Genomic DNA, 27,010 nt, shown 5'->3' with positions numbered 1-27,010 from the left:
AGAGGGCTACAGAAATTATTTATTATTATTCTTTCCCTGTGGTCTCATGACTCAGAAATGCAAACAGGTATTTGTGCTTCATTGAAAATCATCCAGGGGCGTGGAGCCAAGACGGCAGAGTAGAAAGATGGACCTGTACAAGCTCCCCCCCATAGCCCATAAAATATCATGACTCTAAACAAATTGTAGAACAGCAAAAGCCACAAAATGACAGAGATTTTTCAGCCCAAGAGAGCCTGAAAGGCCAACAGGAAAGGTCTATCGCACTGGGTGTAGAGTGGAGCACAGTCCAGCATGGACTATGGGGCACAGAAGGGACAGGGCCAGAAGAGGTTTCAGGGTGCCACCAGCAGCTGTGGTTCCCAGATTGCTCAACCCACAAATGCCAAGACAGTTTCAAAGGTCAGTGAGAAAGCTCTTTCACCTGAGAGAGAAGGGATATATACTAGCAAATGTAGCTGGTCTATATCCACCAGAAGCAGTCACTGCAGCAACAGCATTTATTTTTGGAGTTCTCCACTTAAAGACCTCAGGGGAATTGAGCAGCTGATCTGCATCTCAGCACTGAGTGGCTCTCCTGGGTTGTGGAAGAGTCCTAGAAGTGGAGCTGGGGGTGGCTGTGGAGAGGGAACCCTGCTGGCAGATCCTGGGCAGAATACAGAGCTTCTGGTTGCTCCCAGACCAGAGCGCAGGCCAGGAGAGGAATAAACTCCTCTTCCTTGATTGTGCTACCTTGAAGGAACTGAGAACTTACAGGTCCTCAGAGTATACCCTCCTCTTGACAAAGGACTCAAGAGTCAAGTAACAGGCTGGGAGAATGCCCAAAAAAGGGGAAAAAAATAAGACTATAGATAGCTACTTTCTTGGAGAAAAGGTATTTTTCTTCCATCCTTTCAGATGAGGAAGAACAATGCTTACCATCAGAGGACGACCTAAAAGTCAAGGCTTCTGCAACCAAAACCTCCAAAATAAATATGATATGGTCTCAGGCCATGGAAGAGATCAAAAAGGATTTTGAAAATCAAGTAAGAGAGGTGGAGGAAAAATTGGGAAGAGAAATGAGAGAGATGCAAGAAAATCATGAAAAGTGAATCAACAACTTGCTAAAGGAGACCCAAAAAAATGCTGAAGAAAATAAGACCTTTAAAAATAGGCTAACTCAATTGGGAAAAGAGGTCCAAACAGCCAATGAGGAGAAGAATGCTTCAAAGAGCAGAATTAGCCAAATGGAAAAGGCGGTTCAAAAGCTCACTGAAGAAAATAGTTCTTTCAAAATGAGAGTGGACCAGATGAAAGCTAATGACTTTATGAGAAACCAAGAAATTACAAAACAAAACCAAAAGAATGAAAAAATGGAAGATAATGTGAAATATCTCATTGGAGAAACAACTGAACTGGAAAACAGATCAAGGAGAAACATTTAAAAATTAAGGGACTACCTGAAAGCCATGATCAAAAAAAGGGCCTAGACATTATCTTTCATAAAATTATGAAGAAATACTGCCCTGATATTCTAGAACCAGAGGGTTAAATAAATATTAAAAGAATTCACAGATTGCCTCCTGAAAGAGACCCGAAAGAGAAACTCCTAGGAATATTGTAGCCAACTTCCAGAGTTCCCAGGTCAAGGAGAAAATATTGCAAGCAACTAGAAAGAAACAATTCAAGTATTGTGGAAATACAATCAAGATAATACAGGATCTGGCAGCTTCTACATTAAGGGATCGAAGGGCTTGGAATAGGATATTCCAAAAGTCAAAGGAACTGGGATTAAAACCAAGAATCACCTACCCAGCAAAACTGAGTATAATACTTCATGGGGAAAAAAAAATGGTCATTCAATGATATAGAGGATTTTCAAGCATTCTTGATGAAAAGAACAGAGTTGAAAAGAAAATTTGACTTTCAAACACAAGAGTCAAGAGAAGCATTAAACAGGAAAGAGAAATCACAAAGGACTTACTGAAGTTGAACTGTTCACATTCCTACATGGAAAGATAATATTTATAACTCTTGAAACTTTTCTCAGTATCTGGGTAGTTGGAGGGATTATACACACACGCATGCACGCATACACACATGCACACACACATATATAGACAGGGATGATATCTAAAAAAATAAAATTAAGGGGTGAGAGGAATATATTGGGAGGAGAAAGAGAGAAATGGAATGGGGCAAATTATCTCTCAAAAAGAGGCAAGAAAAGGTTTTTCAAAGGAGGAGAAAAGGGAGGAGGTGAGAACGAAAACATGAAGCTTACTCTCTTCACATTTGGCTTAACATGCTCACTCAATTTGTTATGAAAATCTATTTTATACTATAGGAAAGTAGGGGAGAAGGGGATAAATGGGGTGGGGGATGATACAAAGGAGGACAAATGGGAGGAGGGAGTAATTAGAAGTAAACACTTTTGGGGAGGGACAAGGTCAAAAGAGAGAATAGAATAAATGGGAGGCAGGATAGGATGGAGGGAGATATAGTTAGTCTTATACAACATGACTATTATGGAAGTCTCTTGCAAAACTACACATATATAGCCTATGTTGAACTGCTTGCCTTCTCAGCGGGGATGGGTGGGGAGGGAGGAAGGGAGAGAAGTGGGAATTCAAAATTTTAGGAACAAATGTTGAGAATTGTTTTTGTATGCAACTGGAAAATAAGAAATACAGGTAATGGGGTATAAAAATCTATCTAGCCTTACAAGAAAAGAGAGAAGATGGAGGTAAGGGAAGGGGGAGGGGGGGAGGTGTGATAGAAAGGAGGGCAGATTGAAGGAAGGTGTAATCAGAATGCAAGGTGTTATGGGGTAGGAGAGGGGAGAGATGGGGAGAAAATTTGGAACTCAAAATTTTGTGGAAATGAATGTTGAAAACTAAAAAGAAATAAACATTAAAAGCGAGAGGAAAAAATCTTTAAAAAAAATAAAAATAATCCAATCTCCCCAATTCTTTTTTATGATACAAATATGGTTTTGAGACCTAAACCAGGAAGAGACAAAACAGAGGAAGAAACTTATAGACCAATTTCTCTAATGAATATAGATGCAAAAACTTTTAAGTAAGATTTTAGCAAAAAAGAATGTAGCAACTTATCACGAGAATAATACATTATGATCACCTAGGATTTACACCAGGAATGCAAGATTGGTTCAATATTAGGAAAACTATTAACATTATTGATCATATCAACAACAAAACTAACAGAAACCACATGATTATCTCAACAGATGCAGAAAAATCTTTTGACAAAATACAATACCCATTCCTATTGAAAACACTGGAGAACAGAGGAATAAATGGAACTTTCCATAAAATAATAAGCAGTATCTATCTAAAACCTTCAGCAAGCATTATATGCAATGGGGATAGGCTAGATGCATTTCCAGTAACATCAGGGGTGAAACAAGGATGTCCATTTTCACCATTATTATTCAATATGGTACTAGAAATGTTAGCTGTAGCAATAAGAGAAGAAAAAGAAATTGAAGGAATTAGAATAGGCAAAGAAGAAATTAAGTTATCACTCTTTGCAGGTGATATGATGATATACGTAAAGACTCTCAGATAATCAAATAAAAAACTACTTAAAATAATAAACAACTTTGGCAAAGTTGCAGCTTACAAAATAAACCCACAAAAATCTTCTGCATTTCTATACATTACTAACAAAGCCCAAAAGCAAGAGATAGAAAGAGAAATTCTATTTAAAGCTAAGGTAGACACTGTAAAATATTTGGAAGTCTACCTGCCAAAACAAACCCAGGGACAATATGAACACCATATAAAACACTTTTCCCACAAATAAAGTCAGATCTAAGTAAGTGGAAAAACATCAGTTGCTTGTGGGTGGGCTGAGCCAATATAATAAAAATGACAATTCTGCCTAAGTTAATTTACTTATTCAATGCCATACCAATCAAAGTATCAGATAATTATTTTTGTAGAGCTAGAAAAAAAGTTTCAAAATTCATCTAGAAGAAAAAAGGTCCAGAATATCAAAGGAAAAGAAATGGTAGGGAAGGTGGCCTACCTCTATGAGATCTGATCTCAAATTGTATTATAAAGTGGCAAATATCAAAGCCACTTGGCACCGGCTAAGAAACAGAAGAGTAGACTAGTGGAATAGGTTAGGTACTCAAGACACAGTAGTCAATGAATACAGCAATCTACTGTTTGATAAACCCAAGGATCCCAGCTTCTGGGATAAGAACTCACTGTTCGACAAAAATTGCTGGGAAAATCAGATAACAGTGTAGCAGAAACTAGGCATAGACCAATGCCTGACACTGTACACAAGAATAAAGTCCAAATGGGTACATGATCTAGATATAAAGATTGATACTATAAACAAATTAATGGAGCAAGGAATAGTGTATTTATCAGATTTATGGAGGAGGGAAGAATTTTTGACTAAATAAGAGATAGAAAACATTATGAAGTGCAAAAATGCATAATTTTTATTACATTAAATTGAAAAGTTTTTGTACAAACAGGGAAACAGAAAACTAGGAAAGAATTTTTGTAACTAGTATCTGTGATAAAGGTTTCATTTCTAAAATACGTAGAGAACTGAGCCAAATGTACAAGAATACAAGTCATTCTCCAATTGATAAATGGTCAAAGGATATGAACAGACAGTTTTCAGAGGAAGAAATTAAAGCTGTCTATAATCATAAGAAAAAATGCTCTAAATTGTTATTGATTAGAGAGATGCAAATCAAAACAGCTCTGAGTTACCACATCACACTATCAGATTGGCTAACATGACAAAATAGGAAGATGATAAATGTTGGAGAAGATGTGGGAGAGTTGGAACACTGATTCATTGCTGGTGGAGCTGTGAGCTGATCCATCCATTCTGGAGAGCAATTTGTAACCATGCCCAAAGGGCTACAAAAATACGCATACCCTTTGACCCAGCAATAGTGCTTCTAGGACTGTATCCCCAAGAGATCATAAAAATGGGAAAGGGTCTCACATGTACAAAAATATTTATAGCAGCACTCTTTGTAGTGGCCAAAAACTGGAAATCAAGGGGATGCCCATCAATTGGGGAACGGCTAAATAAATTATGGCATATGAATGTAATGAAATACTATTGCGGTATAAGAAATGATGAACAGCAAGACTTCAGAGAGGCCTGGAAAGACTTATATGAACTGATGCCAAGTGAAAGGAGCAGAATCAGGAGAACTTTTTACACAGCAACAACCACAACATGTGAGAATTTTTTCTGGTAGACTTAGTACTTCATTGCAATGCAAGCACTTAAATAATTCCCAACGGTCTCTTAAGGCAAAATGCCTTCCACATCCAGAGAAAGAACTATGGAATTCGATCACAGAATGTAGCAGATCTTTTTCTTTTGTATTACATTTTGGTCTGTTTTATGATTTCTCCCATTCATTTCAATTCTTCTATGCAACATGACTAAGGTGAAAATGTATTTAATAGGAATGTATGTGTTGAAGTTATATAAAACTGTATGCTGTCTCAGGGAGAGAGGAGGAAGGTAGCGGGTAAGGAGGGGGAGGGAGGGGAAAAAAATCTTAAATTCTATGGAAGTGACTGTAGAACACTGAAAACAAATAAAATAATAAAAAGAAATGAAAAGGAAAAAAAGAAAATAATTTTATCCCAAACTGAAGTCACTATCTTTTTCAAAAGTTCACTGCTTCAGCTCCTAAGTGTTTTCTACAATGTGGCACTAAATGAAATGCTACGTATTAACCAATGATGCTGCTGTTGAAAGATAACAGAAAGAGGACAGGCCCCAGGTAGAGTGAGCCCATTTTCAAGGACGTTTTTCCTGGAGTAGTTCCACTAGCAGAGGTGCAGGAGATGCATCTCCCATGCTGAAGGGCTCTGAGTTAACCATGGAATCTTGTAAATAAAAATGCCACTTCCACCTGCCTAAGTCTCACTGCTGGACTCCTCCACCAAAAACTAAATGCTATTTTTCTAATGCTAGCAAGACTAAAAGGAACATTGTTCATCACAGAACTAGACATTGTTTAAGGACTGCAATTCTTTGCCAAAGATAGGGAGATGAAATAAAAGACAACACTGAAGAATGGGCTGAAGCCAGGGGAGTTGTGCAAAGGCTCTAAAGAAGCAAGAGAGCCTTATTCACATCTTGGCAGAGAAAGATGAAACAAGCAAATGGCCAATAGTCAGGCTAATGCTGCCATCTAGAGGTTGTTTCCTGGAAGATGTCTATTCCTGTTTCTGGCATTGAAGCCTTTTCAGCTATACCAGCTCTGCTAAGACCTCCCTTTCTTTTGACATTGATTAATTGCAAAAAGCTCAAGTTACCAAACAAGGAATATGGAACAAGGAACAAACAGGAAAATATCTGATTGTCTGCTAAGAACATCTAGTGCCTCCTAAGAATATCTAGTCCTAATCAGAGGTTAGGAAATCAGTATTAGAAGTAGAAGATGCAAATTTCAGGAGAAAATTATGGTACAACTTGAAACGCTCAAATGTCCTGAAGACGAAATATTTACTGTCATGCCTCCATCCTTTATTGTGCAGAAAACAATAAGTTAAGGGCCTGTAATTTTCTTGGTGTGGGTCCTTCCACCAAAGCAGATTGTAACCAATCTACAGTTTATAGGTTTAGAAAGCTTGAAAGAAAAGAGAGATTAACTGGCTTATCCCCAAACACAAAGAGTAAATACTTGCTAGAGGTAAGATTTGAATTCAGGTGTTACTGACTTCAAGCCTACCTGAAAGGCTAGCCCTCTTACACTGTTCTTAATACAATAACTTCTCTGTTCCACAGCATTTCAGCACAACCCAATACAAAAGTCAGTCAAATTTGCACAAATCTTGAGTTTGTGGTCCAAATTTCTTTAGTGGATCTATGCAATGTAGGCAATTCCCTACTCCAGTGCAGATCACATTCCAATCACACCTCCTCATCCAGTGTCATCCATAATCTCTTCAGAATCTTCCCCAAAGGATCAACCCACTAGGGTGGAGGCTGTCCAGGGAAGCTTTCAGGCTGCCCATTTGTTCTCCCTAGCCCCTCACTATGTGACCTTTTTTAATTACATGCTTCTAATTCAGTGTTACCTCTTATGTGCCCAAACAATAACGGGCACAGTACAAACAAATGATGTTTGCATTTCACAGCTCAGTCTGGTAAAGCATATTGTCTTAGATAAAGAAAAAAGTAATTAGGTTCAGGCCTAATACTTTCCATGAAAACACCTATTCTAAAGGCTAGTGTGGAAGTAGTTCTTCCAAAGGCTGAATGTGCATCCTTTAGAGGTAAGAAAAATCAATGTAAGAATAAAATTCCTGAGTCCCACAAAATCAACAAATTTCTGTTCACTCTGTCTTAGACTCAATTTTCTCATCTGTAAAATGGATATATAATACTGGCCTTGCCTGTCTTGCTGGATTATTACGAGGGCTATGAACACAGAACCTATTATCAAGTGGAAGTCTAGCATGGCAGAAAGAAGATGAGACCAGGAATCAGGAGCCCAGTATAAGTTCTGTCACAATTAGATGTAGGATTCTGAGTCACTGAATTTCTCCAGACTTTAAGATCTCAGTTCCAGAGAGAATCTTAGAGATCATCTGGCCTAGCCTTTTCATTTTACAGAAGAAAACATAATTATCCTATTATTATCATCACCATTATTATTATTAAATCCATAAAACGAATTAATAGTTTTCCTCTCAAAACTAACTAAACAACTTAAAAAAGGCTGCATCAGCACTATACTTCAGGACATAACTCCATAAAAAGCTAAAGGTAGAGTAAGAGCCAGAACAGAAATTATTAACAGAAAGCTGTATTAACTTATCTCTTCCCCAAGTCTGCCCACCTACTCAAGGCCAAGTATGCAAAGATATCACTTTCTTCTTACAGATATCTTTTATTTTTGTCAGTTTCATTTCAGACATATTCCTTCTTGCTTCCCTACCCAATAAGTCATCCCTTATGAGACAGATTTTAAAAGAAAGAAAAAAAAGTACCTCAGTAAAATCAGTTGGAGTACCTGGGTGCAAATCTCCACTGTCACCCACCACCTCGGTGATCTGGAGTGGTAGCTACTAACTAACATTCATATAATCCTCTCGGTACAAAGTAGTTTACCTAATTCCCTCATACGGTCTTCACAACCATTATTACTCCCAATTTAAAGAAGAGGAAACTGGGGATTAGAGAGATTAAGTGACTTGCCCAGCATCAGCTTGTCCTTTATGCTGGAAGAGGACCATAACATAAGGGGATGCCATGACTTGCAAGTAAATTGCATCTAAGTGAGGGAGGGCTGTACAAAGTCACCAGTCCTACTTTCTCCTCTGGAGCCATGAGTCTACTGGCCAGATATGGATTGGGACAACTGGAGATGGCTGAGGATGTAGTGGGGGACCTTGGCCTTTTTAATTTAAGGTCTTTCCCAGGCCTCAGTTTGACTGAGCAATGCCCATTCAGTGATTAACACTAGCTAAGAAAAAAGAGAAAGAATAACTTAGCACCACTTAGCTAGTAAATGTGAACTCAGGACTTCCTGACTCTCAAGTGTTCCTCTCTAAATCAAGTTGCCTTCTCCCTTGGGCAAGCCACTTAAACTTCTCTGGGTCCTGGTTTTCCTATCTATAAAAGGAAAAGGTTAGACTAAATGGTCTCTAGTCTCTTCTAGCTCTTAATCTATGATTCAATGCTCAGTAGTGTATGGATAATATACAAAACCACAACCATCCTCGACTGCAAAAAGAGAAGGAAGGATCTTTCCCTCAATTCTTCTCTGGGACCATGCTTGGTCATTATAAATGAAAAATATTCAGTGTCATTTTTTTGTTCTTTCCATTTCCAATTTTGTAGTTATAATATTGTATTGTTTTTCTAGTTCAGCTTTCTTGAGCTCATGTAAGTATTCCCATACTTCTCTGAATTCTTTATTTGTCATTTCTTACAGCATAGTAACATTCAATTATGATCATGTGCCACAATTTATTTAGCCATTTCCCAGCTGATAAACCCTGACTTTGTTTTTGTTCTTCCACTTCCATCAAAAGCACTGCTATGAATATCTGGGAGAATATTGCACCTTTCTTTCTGTCTCTGACTCCCCTGGCATATATGACTAAGAGTGGGAGTTCTGAATCAAAGAAGGTGAACATTTTAGTCATCACTTGAAAAAAAAAGTCTACAAAATAGTTAGACTAATTCACAGCTCCACCACCTCTATATTAGTGTGCCTATCCCTACCATAAATCACTTTCAACAACTACAAAACCAATAAGCTAACATTTATTGAGGACCTAAGTCCTATTCTAGGCTCTAGTGGAGATAGAAAATGATAGATAAGATGTAATCTCTTTCTCCATGAAGTTTAGCTACAAGGGCACTATGATACCCAAATAACTGACTAAAATAAATAAAAAACAACTGCATTACAGAGGTTAGTACAAAACAAATTGCCATGGGAAGTCCAAAGGAGAAGATCATTAGCAACAAGAGAGTGATGGGTCATCAGTAAAGTTTTTATGGAGGAAATAATACTAGCAAGGAAAGGGGGAGGGGACAGGAATATTTTTGAGCAAGTTATTGACATAGTCAAAGAAAATTAATCAGGCAATAATGTGAAGGATCTGTTTGAGTTCACAGATCCTGGAGGCAAGAAGAGATAAGAGACTAAATACAGCAGACAAAGGATTTGTACAGTAGTTTCAAAATGTGCAATTAATATACTTGTGCTTTTCTGGGAGATTAGATATACCCTTCAATAGTCAATAATCAATAAAAATTGATTAAGCCCCTACTATGTGCTAAGCACTGGGAATATAAAGAGTCAAAAGCCTGTGACAGTTTCTTGAGGTCTTAACAGGGGAGACAATAAGCAAACAAATACGTACAAAACAACGATATGCTGGATAAAGAAGAAAGGAAAGGCACCATAATAATTAAGAGAGGGTAAGAAATATTTCCTGTTAAAGGTAGGATTTTAGTTGGAACTTAAAGTTAGCGAAAGCAGTAGGCAGAGATGAGGTTTCAAGAGTCTTTAGCATACAAGGGGCCATATATATTTAACAAGTTGGCAAAAAAAAAAAAATACAGTGTTTCCTGAGACTAAATGCACTTGGGAAGCTATCTGAAGCATGTTTTGAAACTCATGAACCACCAAAAAGGGAAAAAGATCTCCCAAGAAAACCATTCTTGTCAGTGGCAACTGAAAAAGGTCTACATTATTCCTAAACTAATGTCATATAATGCCTCCTTGAAAGCAACAATAAGCAATCCTGCTCCTTGGGTAGATATTTTCTGTGGGGCTTTTTTTTCCTTCTCATTATCTTTATCAGCAAGGACATTTGCATGAAAACAAGATCATTGGTCTCTGGGGATTCATCAGCTCTTATGGCTTATTTTTCATCCATGTCATCCTCTCAATTAATGCAAGGGAGAGGATTGAGACATTGAAACATCAGACTAGGATGTCAAATGAAAAACCAACTCCTAGAGCAGATGAATATCCATAAGGAACAAAAATCTTGTTTTTATGCAAATACACCACGGCCAAGAAAATAAAAGACATTTTCCAGAAAATCTGATACACATCGGTGAAATTATTTCTAAATTAGCAACTGTTTTCCACATGGCACCAAAATGTTTCTAACAAAAAGCATAAAAGTCAAAGTGGCAATCATTTACCACTAAACACTAGTACAGAAGTTGAAATAAAAATGAATTTTCAACAGGACCACTGCTGTAGTTCTGATCACTAGACTTATTAGCTAGCAATAAAGATCACTTCTGCTGCAATAGGTGTAAGTTTAGTCTTATACCTTTCAGGAAGCAGAGATCTCTTCTTTCAAGGTCCCTTCCAGCTTTGTGTTTCTATAAACACACCTCTTCAATACCCCGAAGTAACACTCATACTAAAAATTGGGATCTAGACAGTAAATACCAATTCTAATTTTTATTTGGAGGAAATCCATCAAGAAAAGCGGGATAATAGCATCTACCTTATGAGGCACTTTTTTAATATTAATTTTATTTACTTTCAGTGTTCTACCATCATGACCATATAACTTAGATTTTTTCCCCTACCTCCCCATTACCTCCCCGCTCCCTCCCCAAGGTTCTACACATACGCTCCTATTAAATACATTTTCACTATAGTCACGCTGTGTAGAAGAATTATAATGAATGGGAGAAATCATATAACAAACCAAAACATAATACACACACACAAAAATGATCTGCTGTATTCTGTGATTGAATTCCATAGTTCTTTCTTGGAATGTGGAAGGTATTTTGCCTTAAAAGACCATTGCAAATTTTTTTTAAAGTCCTTGCATTGCCACAAAGATCCAAGTCTACCAGAAAAAGCTCCTGCACACTGTGGTTGTTGCTGTGCACCAGGTTCTCCTGGCTCTGCTCCTTTCGCTCAGCATCAGATCATATAAGTCTTTCCAGGCCTCTCTGAAGTCTTCCTATTCATCATTTCTTATAGTGCAACAGTATTCCATTACATTCATATACCATAATTTATTCAGCCATTCCCCAATTGATGGGCATCCCCTTGATTTCCAGTTTTTGGCCACCACAAAGAGTGCTGCTATAAATATTTTTGTACATGTAGGACCCTTTCCCATTTTTATGATCTCTTGGGGATACAGTCCTAGAAGCACTATTGCTGGGTCAGAGGGTATACATATTTTTGTAGCCTTTTGGGCATAGTTCCAAATTGCTCTCCAGAATGGTTGGATAAGCTCACAGGTCCACCAACAATGTTCCAACTCTCCCATATCCTCTCCAACATTTATCATCTTGTTCTGTCATGTTTGCCAGTCTGATAGGTGTGATGTGGGACCTCAGAATTGTTTTGATTTGCATCTCTCTAATCAAAGTGATTTAGAGCATTTTTTCATATGACTATAGTTATCTTTAATTTCTTCTTCTGAAAACTGCCTGTTCATATCCTTTGACCATTTATCAATTGGGGAATGACTTGCATTTTCGTACATCTGACTCAGCTCTCTATATAGTCTAGAAATGAGGCCTTTTATCACCAACATTAGCTGAAAAATCCCCAGTTCCCTACATCCCTCTGAATCTTGGTTGCATTGGGTTTGGTTGTGCAAATGTAAAGCACTTTTTAATAAACCTTAAAGCGCAATATAAATGTAAGTTGTTATAAGACTGAGTCCTCTATGACTATCTTGAGTCAAACATATTTAAATACAACAAAGAAAAATAAATAAAACCGAAAGCTTAACTGTTTCGCCAGCAGAAGGGCTCTAACTAGAACACCAATAATGTTTTGCTCTGTTACTAAATATGCATCTGGTAGCTACCAAATTATTTGTTTTACCAAGAAACAGACCCACAAAGATAAAAGAACTGGTTGCCCTAAGACATTAACAACCAAAGCAAGACTTAACTTAAGGTGTTCAATTGTTTCAACCTCTATCACCCTCTGCTTGATATATTAAAAGATTATCACAGAATTTTAGACCCTTAATCTAACCCTAACAGATGAGGAAACTGAGGCCCATAGAAAAGTGATATAATAAAGATTTTGACCTCAAAAAGCAATCTAATTGAAGAGATAAGACAAATACAGGAAGGATAAACATTCACACAAGCTAGTATGGAATTGAGTGCCAGGTGAGTATTAAAGACAACAAACACTAAAAGAATTAAAAGGAGAGTGAGATCTCTGTACACTGGAATCAGGGATACATTAATTAATTGCTCTATTTTCATTGAGAGCATTTATACCTCAAAAATTAGCAAATGCTACAAATCAGAGTTTGAGTTATTGTTTTGTTGATGGCTTAGATTTCAGGAAGTGATGGAGTAAGTGTTAGCAATGCAGACTAAACTTAGAAGTATGTCCTGTATACAGTTTTCTTTTCCTGGAGAGCCAGCTGTTAAACATTTATCAGCACACCTCCTAACTAAATGGTCAGTAAAGGCTTTATGGAAAAAATGAAACTATTATATGCTAATTTATATCACTAACAAGCTTTTTCTCTTAATTACAAAGAATGAATTTTCCACAGTCCATTTTCTAATTTTATAATATACAAAAGAAGCATTTTGAAATTAAACTGACAAGGAAGTAAGAATAACAGTTTTAGTTTATAACTAATTTTAAGAAGAGAAATACCCCCAATATAAAATATGTACTATCCAAATAAGATTTTCTCACTCATATGGCAAGAAAAAGTCATTTTGGAGTCTAATACCAGTCAGCTCAGCCGTCTAGTATGCTGATTACCAAGAGAAAGATTTCTCACATTTTGTGTTACCTCTAATATATTTATCATTCTAATTTCTAATAAAAACACTTCTTAATTATAAAAAAGAGAGATCTTGATAGAACCACCACATTTCAAAGTACCACATGTAGCATGAAGAAACGTGGTCTGGGTACTTACACTCATCCAACCCCAGTTGATAGGCCAGGTTCTGCAGTCCTCGTACTTTTTCCATCAGGTTAGCTGTGGTGAGACTGCCCAGCTCTGAAAATAAAATAAGTGTGAATTTCAATACTGTTTCTATTTTCCCGAGTCCATCTGTACTAGATATAAGTCTTTAAGTTACTTTGCTTAGTCCTTACAAGTGAAAATAGAGCACATATTCCCAGTTCTTCTCAAACTTAGAAAAATGTGGTAAGTTTATCTGTTCACTTTTGCAACGTGTCTTAGCTAAGTCTATCCACTTGAAAGAGAGATGAGTCAGTATATAAATGGTCTTACATTACTTACATATTCTACACTCACATTTCCTACTCTTTGAATAGCATAAAATTTATTTTGCTATTTCTGCCTTCTTCAGTCCATCCTGTAAAATGAAAATAATGGAGACACCTTTTTACAAAACATAAAGGAAGCCTCACAGGTATATGTTGTTCTTACTTCAAAAAAACCTATGATTTCATTGGTGTTGGTACTTCCTTTGCTGAAAGACGGCCACTTGTTAACACCTTAGTAGACAGTTCCAGGAACTGCCTCACCTGATATTCAAGCGTTTAGCGGCAAATCTCTTCTAACTTAGTGATGTTTGTCCTATGACAACAGTCTGCTGCCCATAGGCAGTTTTTCCAGATGAGAAATTTGTCACACCTTGAATTGCACTGGGCAAAACTTTTAAGAAGTGTTCCTGAAGACAGCAGCAGGTGGAACCCGCGGAGCCTCAGCTCAAGGTGAGAGACCAGCACAGCCAAGCCAGTGACAGCCACTGAGCCCCAGATATCAGCACAGCAGCTCCTGAGACTTTCAGCCCGCAGATTAAATGCCTGTAAGTCACCTACTTGAACTTCCGGGAGACAGGATGGCAGAGTGATCAGTAAATGCTCTCTCCTCCCCCCCTGATGACCTTGAAAGAACCATAAAATATTTACCCAGAAAAATCCTGGATTAGCAGGAACAGCAGAGGGGGCATATAGTCTCATAACACCTGAGGCTAGGAAAACAGCTAAGGGGGATTTCTCCTACTGTGGCGGAGGCAAACCAGAAGGAAAGGGGACTGAGGGCAGAGGAAACTCGCATGAGGACCCAGGCAAGCCTCAGCGCCAGGAGAGGAACCCCAGGAGGGGTGGAAACTCGCACTAGGATCTAGGTGTGCCTCAGCACTCCAGGGGAAACAGAAAGACAATAGGGCAGCTGGGATCACCATCCCCTGAGCTTGCCTTTGTCTCAGTTCAGCTGAGGAGATCTCCTTGACCAGACCACCCCTCCCCCACACTTAACAAGCTAACCCCAGGGCTGATTGGGGAAACACCAAACAAAAACCTGCTCTTAGCTTTTTCACACGTCAGCTCAACACCAAGTTCTGCAGCTTCTAACTGAAAGAACCAGAAGCCACAACACACAATCACCATCATGAACAAGAAAAAGCGAAAGAAGGGAAAAAACCCATAGACTCTTTCAATGGAGACAAAGACCAAAACATAAATACCAAAGAGGTCAGTACTGAGACTGTACTTCTATCTGAAACTTCAGAAGGGACTATGAACTGCCCACATGCACAAACACCTCTCCTGGAACAGCTGAAGAAGAAAATAGAAGAAAAGCTGACCAATGATTTTAAAAGTATAAAGAAAGAATTCACTGATGAGAACACCTCTTTGAAAAGGAAAATTGAACAAATGGAAAAGGAAGTACAAAAATTAACTGGAGAAAATAACTCCTTAAAAGGAAAAATTGGACAGATAGAAAAGGAGATGCAAAAGTTAACTGAAGAAAACAATTTGATAAAGATTAGAATTGGGCAAGTAGAAACTAATGACTCTATGAGACAGCAAGAATCAGTCAAACAAAATCTAAAGAATGAAAAGACAGAAGAAAATGTAAAATATCTAATTGGAAAAACAACTGACCTGGAAAATAGATCCAGGAGAGAAAATTTAAGAATTATTGGCTTGCCAGAAAGCCACAATGAAAAAAAGAGTCTGGACAACATCTTCCAGGAAATCATCAAGGAAAACTGCCCAGAAGTGCTAGATCCAGAGGGCAAAATAGTCATCGAAAGAATCCACCATTCACCTCCCAAAAGGGATCCCAAATTTAAAACCTCAAGAAATACAGTTGCCAAATTCCAGAACTATCAAGTGAAGGAGAAAATACTACAGGCAGTCAGAAAAAAACCATTCAAATATCAAGGAGTTACAGTCAGGATCATACAGGACCTTGCAGCTTCTACATTAAAAGATTGATGGAATTGGAATCCAATATTCCATAAGGCAAAGGAGTTGGAACTACAACCAAGGATCAACTACCCAGCAAAGTTCAGCATAACATTTCAGGCAAGGAGATGGTCATTCAGTGAAATAAGGAATTTCCAGACCTTCCTGACAAAAATGCCAGAACTTAATAGAAAATTCAATCTTCAAATGCAGGTCTCAAGAGAGGCATAAAAAGGTAAATGGGGGTGGGAACCTGTTACTCAATTCAGGCAAACTGTTTACCTCCCTATAAGGGAAGATGATACCTGCTAATCTTGAAAATTGTGCATCTATTATGAAATATAAAAGGGATATACATAGAGGGAACAGGTATAAAGTAAATGATGATTTACTTTAAAATATGATTTAAGTACGAGAAGGGACTGTAACAGGAGGTGTGAAAAGGAGGAAGCAGAAAATGGTAAATTACATCACAGGAAGAAGTACAAAATTATAGTAGAGGGAAAGAGGGGAAGGAGATGAGCATTGTTTGAGAGGTGTTGAGGGCCAGGGTGGAGTGCAGCTGACAAGATCAGGATAGACCTTCCGGGGAAACTGTTCTTTAAGACTGTGCTCATTATCATCCCCAATGGCTCTCCATGCCCCCCAGATATTGCTCTCTCCCTGAGACAAGAGAATTACAGAAAACAAGAGATATGTAAAATAGATGCCCTCTAGGCTCACAGTCTTTAAGGTAAGACTGATTAAATTACTAGGGCAGGAGACAAGCAGAATGTCATGTAGGCTTGCAGTTTCTCTCTAAAAATACCCGGACCCTCAGATCAATAAATGTAATTGGTCTTTCTTCTTCACCACATCACTGAGCCATGTGGGGACGCAGGCTGTCTGCTACATCTGGCGCCCGAACAAGGACATGATCCAGGAAAGGGACTTGTCTTTCGGTGATAGTGGCCCCCTGGAAAGGAGCTCCGAATTGTGACAAGGCAACCAAGGTAAGGGGAAGCCTCAAAGAACCCCTGCGGGGGCATTTCACTTTGTCTGAGGTTCACACAAGCACAGTAAACAGGCTTACGGGGAGAGCTTACTGTGCTTACAGAATCAAAAGGCAGATTCTGTTCATAAGAGGTAAACAATAAGTCGGATACTTTTTAAGGGCAGAAACACTCAGGTAGAGGCAGATGGGGGAGAAAAGGTGGATTCCTGGTCAGAGGAAGCCTCAGCACCCCTTTAACCTTCGGCTCCCACAGAACCATTGCCATTCTATACTCCTCCAGAAACCCCACATCCCATTAACCCAGGAGGAGTTGCAAGAGAATTCACCCCTTTGGATTTTAAAGTTTTAAAGGAATTACTACAAGGGGCAATCAATTATGGACCACGTAATCTTTACATTCAGTCTCTTCTAGAAAGCATTTCTCAGACAGCCCTATGCCTCACTGATTGGTGTAATTTAGATAAAACCACTCTTGAAGATTACTTAATGTGGAAATTTGAATTTCACAAAGTACGTTTAGAACAAAGTAAAAGAAATCAAGCCATAGGTCTAATTTGTGCAGAGGATTTCTGACAATCTTTTCTCGGTTTTTTGAATTCTTTCTTATTGTCTGTATATGTATTCTGTCTCTATGTTGTGTGTGAGTGTGTTTGTGTGTTAATCTCTTTCCTTCCCCCTCATCCCTTCTCTGTGATGACTGCAACATCAGGGAGGAGTATGGGAGAAAGAGAGAAACTAATCTTACATTGCTAAAGGCAGTTTCAGATAAGGTATAAAGAAAAAATGTATGTGCAGTTTTAAGGAAAGCATAAAAGTTTTGGAAAGTTGTTGGTAAAATTCTCTCTTCTTTCTACCTTCTAACCCTGGCCAGGTTGGGAAGGTGGAGAAAGATAAGAAGAAATCAGGGAAACTTTTTCCCTCATCAGATTGGCAGGCTGAGTAGTATTTAATTATCTCATGCCTCACCTAAAAGAGAAGTTTTTGTATAATGGGAAATAACCAAAAAGTAGTTAATTCTGGTCATATTTTAAGTGAAACATGTCACTCCTAATTAGATGTTTAAAACAGATCAGAATTTGTTATATTATTTGGCACTAAGGCAAATTTGAAAAAATGCATAGATCTGAAAAAGACACCCCAGCAGAGATAAAGCTTTTGAACTCTCCATTAGAACAGGGGGAACTTGGCACCGCTGGATAGTTGTCCAGAAGTCTCCCTCACTTCAGCTGATAGATTCAAAAGCCCTCTCTTTCAAAGAAGTTCTTAAGAGTGGACACAGAAGTAAAATTGATTAAAGGTTAGAACCATTAAGATTTTTTTTGCCCTGCAGTCCCAACTCACTATCCAGCTAGGACTACAGAGAACTGTAACTCTTATCATTCCAGATTAGATCAAGGGAAGAGAATGCTAAAGAATAGTATGGAATTTAATTTACCTTCCCCGAGGGTGGGGGTTAGGTCACAGCAGTATGAGATCACAAGCCAACCAGCCCCTACATTTAGTAAGCCCAGTCTTCCATTAATAATATTTATATGTGATAGTCTGGAAATGTAATTAATGACACCTAAGTTTCACTATTTGTGTTAGTCGTGCTTCTAAAGTGTTATAGTCTTTATTGTAAAAATTGAGCAACCCCTGCAATCCAAAAACAGTGTTAGAGAAACCAATTTCTAATCTGAATTTTGTTGAAACTAAAAGATGTTGGGAAAATTGTGTAAAACCAGCTATGTTATTTTAAAATTTTATCAGTCCTGCTAACCTTGTCTTAAAATATTTTGGTTTTTGTAATTGTCATTTAGAAAACCAGGTATTTTCACCTTTGCCTGTTAAAGAAGTTTCAGTTAAAACAATTTGGCTAAAAAGTTATTTGGAGTTACTGTTTTAATGCTAAACCTAAAATTGTTAATTGGTTACTGTATGTAGAAAGAAAAGAATTGAATGAAAACTTTATTTAGATCTGCCCATTCAGAACAGACCTCCTATATGCGTGGGGGTTGGCAGGCATGGGTGTGGTACCAATCTCCTTTATTTTGTAAAATTGCTAAGGTCCCTAGGAAACCATTCCTGTAGGTGCAGTCATCAGCCCTAAGAAAGAAACTTGATTGGCTTATGCAAATTATAAACAATGAACAGAACTTGCTCAGAAGTTGTAATATATGGAGAGGATTTTTGGCAATTGGCTTTTACATCTGGATAAGTTTTAAAATTGAAAAGGAAAGATCTTAATGGAATTCCCTTATGCATATGAGTCCTGGTAAATCTTTATTGCTTACTGCAACTCCATGAGAATGGAAATGACTATCTGGCTCTGACCTGATGAGTGAATTTTGCTGTTCAAAGTGAAAGACATTTGAGACCATAAATATTTTTGTTCTGAGTTCGAATGTAGGTGTGGTGGTTTGCAATCAGTATCTGAGAGAAATACCACAAGCTACTCAAAGGGAATATTTCCCACCTGACTATTCCTGAGTCTGGCTACGAAACACATATTACATAATTGGAGAATTTTACTCTTATCTGAATTCAAACCAAGTCAAGGATGTTTTATCCTGTCATATTTGCTATGTCCCTGCTTTCTCTTTCTATAGCAAATTTCTGTGATCAATAGTAAGTGACCAACCCCTTTTGTGTAATCTTACTGGGAAATCTAATATTATTTTTATCTGAAATTAGAACATGTTCAGCAATCTAAGTGAACTACTTAAGACTCACCTAAGATGTCCCCATTGTTTAAAAGAATTTTATAAGCAGTAGTATTTTTCTGTAATCAGTCTCTTACTGTTATCAATGTGAGAGTATACATTGCACCTTTTTGACTAAAGCATTTTGTGTTATCTAGGAATTCTGTGATAATTAAGAATTTTGTTTGTTGTAATACTTTGGGCATCACTTAAGGACATTTTCATACCAACTAAGCTTTAATGGATTTTAATTTTAAAGGTTTATTTTTATTTCAAAGTAAAAAGAAAACTATCATTTTAAAGGTTTTCAACTATTTTCTTTATAAAAGAATAGTGACTGTTAACATCAGGACAAATTTTAAACTGTTTTAAAACAAAAGAAAACACTTTTAGAAGAAATATTTTAAAACAATCTCTTGTAAAGCCTAAATTTTCATTTTCAAGACAACGTATTGATAAATTAATATGTAATGATCTATAAAGCAGAAAAGATCTTGCTCTTTTAATCTGAATTTGTAGTCATTCCATGGCCTAAGCAAAAGTTAAAATTAGTGTTTGAACTTAATAACAACTTAATTTCTAAAAGGTTTTCTTCCAGAGTAAATGTAATCAGAGAAGGAGAAATTAGCCTGTGAAACAATGATGTACATCTATTCAGTTGTAAGGTTCAAGTCTGAAATCTCTTTTGTTTAAAACAATACAGTTATGCTAGTGAAGAGTGATAACTTCTGAGCTATCTTGTCTATGGTAATCTTACCACTTAACTTGACTTTTCACACTCAAATTTGTAGCCTGGTCTTCCTGAATCTTCCCACTTAATCTAGCCTTTCATATTCAAATCTGTTGCCCTTGGCCTAGCCTGGCCTTTCTTTGTCTGTTATGCCAGGGAAATTGTCTTTTATTTATACTCCTTTTGTGCCTTGTTTGGTTTTTGTCTAACCTCCAAGCCAGGTTTGTCTTTTCCAGAGTGCAAGCCATCAACTTCCAGATAACTGCTCAGGCTATGTATCTCTTGAACAGGACCCATCGAGGCAGGGACAGCTCTACATCCAATCTCAGCAGAAAACAATTTCAGAAGCTGAGACCCTCATCCCTTACCCCAAAAGATCTTGGGTCCCATCCCATACCCAACTGCCAGGGCCTACTTTAGAGGGAACTAGACAAGCAGATAGCTTGCTCACACTGACAGTTTTAGAAGCACAGCATTCCTACAACCAATTTCATCAGTCAGCTTCCATGGTTCGCAGGCAATTTCATATTACTAGAGAGCAAGCAAGAAGCACTGTAGTAAAGTCTTGTCCACATTGCATTCCATTTTTGCCAGCTCCATCAAATACATCTATCAATCCTCGAGGATGCAATCCTCTTGAATTATGGCAAATGGATGGCACACATGTCCCAGAGTTTGGAAGGAATAAATACTTTCATGTAACTATAGACACATATTCAGGTTATACTATTGCCATCCCACTGACTGGGGAATCAACAAAATTTGTGATCATCTAACAAAACACCTAAGGTGTTTTGCAACTCTAGGTATTTCACAAATATATAAAAACAGATTATGGTTCAGCTTATACTAGTCAAGCCTTTACTAAGTTCTGTCTGTCATACAGAATACAGCATAGAACTGGCATGTCATATAATCCTACTAGTCAGGCCACTGTAGAACGTCACTATGGTGACATAAAAACTCTCCTCCAAAAACAAAAGAAAGGGGAAGAAGAAGGCAAAAGAATAAGAAGAGTTGACATGGTGTTGTATACCTGACAGCAGACAGAGAGAGGCTTATGACTGCTCAAAAACAGTTTTGAAAAGCAAAAGACACTGACTGGAAAAAAGTGGAGGCGAAATGGAACAACACAAAGACAGGCCCTGTGTTAACGTGGGGGCGAGGGTATGCTTGTATTTCCACAGGAAATGGTCAAGAAACAATCTGGATGCCGGCAGGAAACATCCAACCTCTGCCATACATTGGAGAAGATAAGGTTCGAGGAAAAGCGGAAAGAAAAAAGGCCAAGACCACAACGGACCTGTCGTCGGACTGACAGGACAATGAAGACACTCATTCTGCTTCTGGGTACTCTCCAGATGACCACTGCAGCAGAAGAAACTGATTGAGAGGAAGACAGAAGGACTTTTTGTACATAATCCACCTTGGGTTACGGTGGTGAAATGGGGAGGGAAGATAGAGGAGGTAATTATGGTAATTATGGGTCTAAGGTTTTTGGGAAACAAATTGATATAGATAGAATTTTTGCTTTTATGATCAGGAAATAACATGTTTTAATTGTACTATCATTGAATACACTGGTTTTCATATAGCTAACACTAGCATAATATCTGTAATTATGTGTCCCAGGTTTGCTTTAATGCCTATCAAAAGTAAAGGCTGCTATCTGTATCTGATCAAACTTCTAATAACTTAATGTTAACAGACAGAATGTTAAGACGGAAAAGATGTATAAGTTGCATTATTTTAGGCATTATAAATTTTGTGGCAGCATTGGCTTCCTCTGTATCAATTGGTCTATCCGTATATACAATTTAATGGATACTTTAAGGCAAAGTATTGTGGTGAGAAACAAAGTTGATGTTTTTGAAACAAGATTATTCATTTCCATTTGTGTTACTCCTGTCCATTATAATACCACCATACATGATTTATAGATCTCTCCAAGGGAAATCCTGACCCCCAGGAAGCTGCAAGCATGATTTGAGATTATGTTGCTAATACAAATCCCTTTGCATCCCTGTTCTATAGGCTCATATCGATCCATTTCTTTCTCTATATGGTCACCTATTCATAGGTGCCTTCTCTCTCACATAAGGTTTTCAAACCCAAGTACCTTATCTCCAGTTACAACAAAAGAAAGGGGGAATTGTTGAGGGCCAGAGTGGAGAGCAGTGGACATGATCAGGATAGACCTTCCAGGAAACTGTTCTTTGAGACTGTGCTCATTATCATCCCCAATGGCTCTCCATGCCCCCCAGATGTTGTGGTCTCCCTGAGACAAGAGAATTACAGAAAACAAGAGATATGTAAAATAGATGCCCTCTAGGCTCTAAGTCTTTAAGGTAAGACTGATTAAATCACTAGGGCAGGAGACAAGCAGAATGTCATGTAGGCTTGCATTTTCTCTCTAAAAATACCGGGACCCTCAGATTAATAAACGGAGTTGGTCTTTCTTCTTCCACCTCCCGTGTCTCTCTTCACCACATCACCCAGCCGTGTAGGGACGCAGGCCGTCCCCTACAGAGAGGGAATCTCATTTGGGAATAATAAACTTAAGTATATAATCCTAACTAGCTCTATAGGAGGGGAATGGGGAAGAAAGGAGAGGGAAGCTAAAAGGGAGAGAAGAAGCAGTAAGGGTAAAGGGGAGTAAAAGGGAGGGGGGGGGCTAAAAAAAGGAAGGGAAGACTGCAGGAGGTAGTGGCGAAAAGTGAAAATGATTGAGGAGGGAAAGGGAGACGGGAGAGCTAAAAGCACAAATGGTGGGAAAGAGGATGGAGGGAAATACACATATTATAATCATAACTGTGAAGGTGAATGGAATGAACTCTCCCACAAAATGGAGATGGACAGATATGGATCTATCTATAAAATGTATAAATATAAATATAAAGCCATAATCCAACAATATGTTGTTTACAAGAAACACATATGAAACGGGGCGGGGGGGGGGGGGGGGGGAGAGATACACGCAGGGTATCAAAGGTTGGAGCAGAATATATTGTGCTTCAGCTGAAGGTGTATAGCAGGAGTAGCAGTCCTAATCTCAGACAAAGCAAAAGCAGAAATAGATCTAATCAAAAGAGATAAGGATGGAAACTGCTAAAAGGCAGTACAGCATCCAAATTCTTAGAGGAGAGGTTAGGGGACTTGAAGAAAGAAATAGACAGCAAAACTATACTAGTTTTTCAACCTCCCCCTCTCTGAACTCGAAAAATCTAACCTCAAAATAAACAAGAAAGAGGCTAAGGAGGTAAATAAAACTCTGAATAAGGTAGATATGATAGATCTCTGGAGAAAATTGAATGGGAATACAAAGGAATATACCTTTTTCTCAGCAGTACATGGCACATTTACAAAAACTGACTATGTACTAGGACATAAAAATCTCACAATCCAGGGCAGAAAGGCAGAGATAATCAATGCATCCTTCTCAGATCATAATGCAATAAAAGTTATATGTAATAAAAGACCATGGAAAGATAAACCAAAAATCAATTGGAAACTAAACAATCTAATCCTAAAGAAGGAGTGGGTTAAAGAAGAAATCACAGAAACAATCAACAACTTCATTCAAGAGAATGACAATAATGAGACAACCTACCACATTTTATGGGATACTGCAAAAGCAGTTCCTAGGGGAAGTTTTATATCTTTGAATGCCTACATAAATAAAGTAGAGAAAGAGGAGATCAATGACTTGGGCATGCAGCTGAAAAAAGCTAGAAAAAGAACAAACTGAAAATCCCCAAGTAAATACCAAATTAGAAATACTGAAAACCAAAGGAAAGATTAATAAAATTGAAATTAAGAAAACTATTGAATTAATAAGTAAAACCAATAGTTGGTTTTATGAAGAAACTAATAAAATGGATAAACCTTTGGTCAATTTGATTAAAAAAAAGAAAGAAGAAAATCAAATTACTAATACTAGAAATGAAAGGGGTGAACTCACCTCCAATGAGGAGGAAATTAAAACAATAATTAGAAATTACTTTGAACAACTTTATGCCCACAAATTCAATAATCTAAATGAGGCAGATGAGTATTTTAAAAAATACAAATTGCCCAGATTAACAGAAGAGGAAGTTGAATACTTAAACAACCCCATCTCAGAAAAAGAAATTGAACAAGCCATCAATGAATTCCCTAGGAAAAAATCTCCAGGGACAGATGGATTTACAAGTAAATTCTATCAAACATTTCAAGAACAGTTAATTCCAGTACTATATAGACTTTTTTGAATATTGGGGAAGAAGGAGTCCTCCCAAATTCTTTCTATAATACAAATATGGTTTTGATAACCTAAACCAGGAAGAGACAAAACAGAAAGAAAATTATAGACCAATTTCTCTAATGAATATAGATGCAAAAATTTTAAATAAGATTTTAGCAAAATGAATACAACATCTTATCATGAGAATAATACATTATGATCAGGTAGGATTCATACCAGGAATGCAGGGCTGGTTCAATATTAGGAAAACGATTAGCATTATCGATCATAACAACAAAACTAACAAAACCCACATGATTATCTCAATAGATGCAGAAAAAGCTTTCAACAAAATCCAACACCCATTCCTATTAAAAACACTGGAGAACACAGGAATAAAGGGAACTTTCCATGAAATAATAAGCAGTATCTACCTATATCCAATGGAGATAAGCTACATGCATTTCCAATAAGATCAGGGGTGAAACAAGGATGTCCATTATCACCACTCTTATTCCATATGGTACTAGAAATGTTAGCTGTAGCAATTAGACAAGATAAAGAAATTGAAGGAATAAGAATAGGCAAAGAAGAAACTAAGTTATCACTCTTTGCAGATGATATGATGATATACTTAGAGAAGCCCGGAGACTCAAGTAAAAAACTACTTGAAATAATAAAGAACTTTAGCAAAGTTGCAGGTTACAAAATAAAACTGCACAAATCTTCTGTATTCCTATATATTAGCAACAAAGTCCAACAGCAAGAGATAGAAAGAGAAATCCCATTTAAAGCTAGGGTAGACACTATAAAATACTTGGGAGTTTACCTGCCAAAACAAACCCAGAGACTATATGAACACAATTACAAGACACTTTTTGCACAAATAAAGTTGGATCCAAATAAGTGGAAAAACATCAGTTGCTCATGGGTAGGCCTAGCTAATATAATAAAAATGACAATTCTGCCTAAATTAATTTACTTATTTAGTGCCATAACAATTAAACTATCAGATAGTTATTTTCTAGAGCTGGATAAAATAATATCAAAATTCATCTGGAAGAACAAAAGGTCCAGAATATCAAAGGGACTAATGAAAAGAAATGCTAGGGAAGGTGGCCTAGCGCTACCGGATCTCAAATTGTATTATAAAGCAGCACTTGGTACTGGCTATCAAAACCACTTGGTACTGGCTAAGAAACAGAAGGGTAGACAAGTTCAATAGACTAGGCACTCAAGGCACAGTAGGCAAGGAATACAGCAACCTCCTGTTTGATAAACCCAAGGACCCCAGCTTCTGGGATAAGAACTCACTGTTTGACAAAAATTGCTGGGAAAACTGGATAACAGTGTGGTGGAAACTAGGCAGAGACCCATGCCTGACACCATACACAGGCATAAAGTCCAAATGGGTACACGATCTAAGTATAAAGAATGATACCATGGACAAACTGGAGGAGCAAGGAATAGTGTATTTATCAGATTTATGGAAAAGGCAAGAATTTTTGACTAAAGAAGAGATAGAAAGCATTATGAAATGAAAGATGGATAAGTTTGATTACATTAAACTGAAAAGTTTTGCACAACCAAACCCAATGCAACCAAAATTCGGAGGGATGTAGTAAATTGGGAAAGAATTTTTACAGCTAATCTCGGGGATAAAGTCCTCATTTCTAGAATATACAGAGAACTGACTCAAATGTACAACAATACAAGTCATTCCCCAATTGATAAATGGTCAAAGGACAAGAACAGGCAATTTTCAGAGAAAGAAATTAAAGATATCTATAATCACATGAAAAAATGCTCTAAATCACTTTTGATTAGAGAGATGCAAATCAAAGCAACTCTGAGGTAACAAATCACACCTATCAGATTGGCTAACATGACAGAACAGGAAAATGATAAATGTTGGAGAAGATGTGGGAGAGCTGGAACACTAGTTCATTGCTGGCGGAGCTGTGAGCTCATCCAACCATTCTTCAGAGCAGTATGGAACTATGCCCAAGGGGCTACAAAAATGTGCATACCCTTTGACCCAGCAATATCGCTTCTAGGACTGTATCCCCAAGAGATCATAAAAATGGGAAAAGGTCCCACATGTACAAAAATATTTATAGCAGCATTCTTTGTGGTTGCCAAAAACTGGAAATCAAGGGGATGCCCATCAATTGGGGAATGGCTGAATAAATTGTGGTATATGAATGTAATTGAGTATTATTGCGCCATAAGAAATGATGAACAAGAAAACTTCAGAGAGGCCTGGAGGGACTTATATGATCTGATGCTGAGCGAAAGGAGCAAAACCAGGAGAACTTTGTGCACAGCAACGACCACAGTGTGCAAGAGTTATTTCTGGTAGACTTGGAACTTTGTAACAACACAAGAACTTAAAAAAAAAATTCCCAATAGTCTTCTAAGGCAAAATGCCTTCCACACTCAAGAGAAAGAAATATGGAATTCATTCGCAGAATACAGATCATTTTTGTGTGTGTGTGTATATTATGTTTTGATTTGTTATATGATTTCTTCCATTTGTTTTAAGTTAGTCTACACAGCATGACTATAGTGAAAACGTATTCAACAGGAAAGTATGTGTAGATCCTATATAGAATTGTAGGCCATCGTGGGGAGGGAAGGGGTTGGGGAGGGGTAGGGAAGAGGGTGGGGAGAAAAAAATCTAAGTTTTATGGTAATGACTGTAGAACATTAAAAATTA

General features: G+C 37.6%; 1 protein-coding gene across 2 annotated transcripts in view; it reads right to left on the bottom strand.

Annotated features, from left to right (window-relative positions):
• LIN52 (lin-52 DREAM MuvB core complex component) overlaps nt 1–27,010 on the bottom strand; it is a 118,409-nt gene that overhangs the window by 75,684 nt on the left and 15,715 nt on the right. For both annotated transcript variants that reach the window (XR_011970688.1, XM_072624911.1), the window contains exon 5: nt 13,416–13,499. Coding sequence is in view for 1 of the 2 variants with exons in the window: in XM_072624911.1 (XP_072481012.1) it covers nt 13,416–13,499 (84 nt within the window). In the remaining variant the exon portion in view is untranslated. The remainder of the gene's footprint in view (nt 1–13,415; nt 13,500–27,010) is intronic.

Source organism: Notamacropus eugenii, chromosome 7, assembly GCF_028372415.1.
Source record: "Notamacropus eugenii isolate mMacEug1 chromosome 7, mMacEug1.pri_v2, whole genome shotgun sequence".
Taxonomy (NCBI): domain Eukaryota; kingdom Metazoa; phylum Chordata; class Mammalia; order Diprotodontia; family Macropodidae; genus Notamacropus; species Notamacropus eugenii.
The sequence above is the reverse complement of the archived record's forward strand: the minus strand, read 5'-3'. Positions and strand labels throughout refer to the sequence as shown.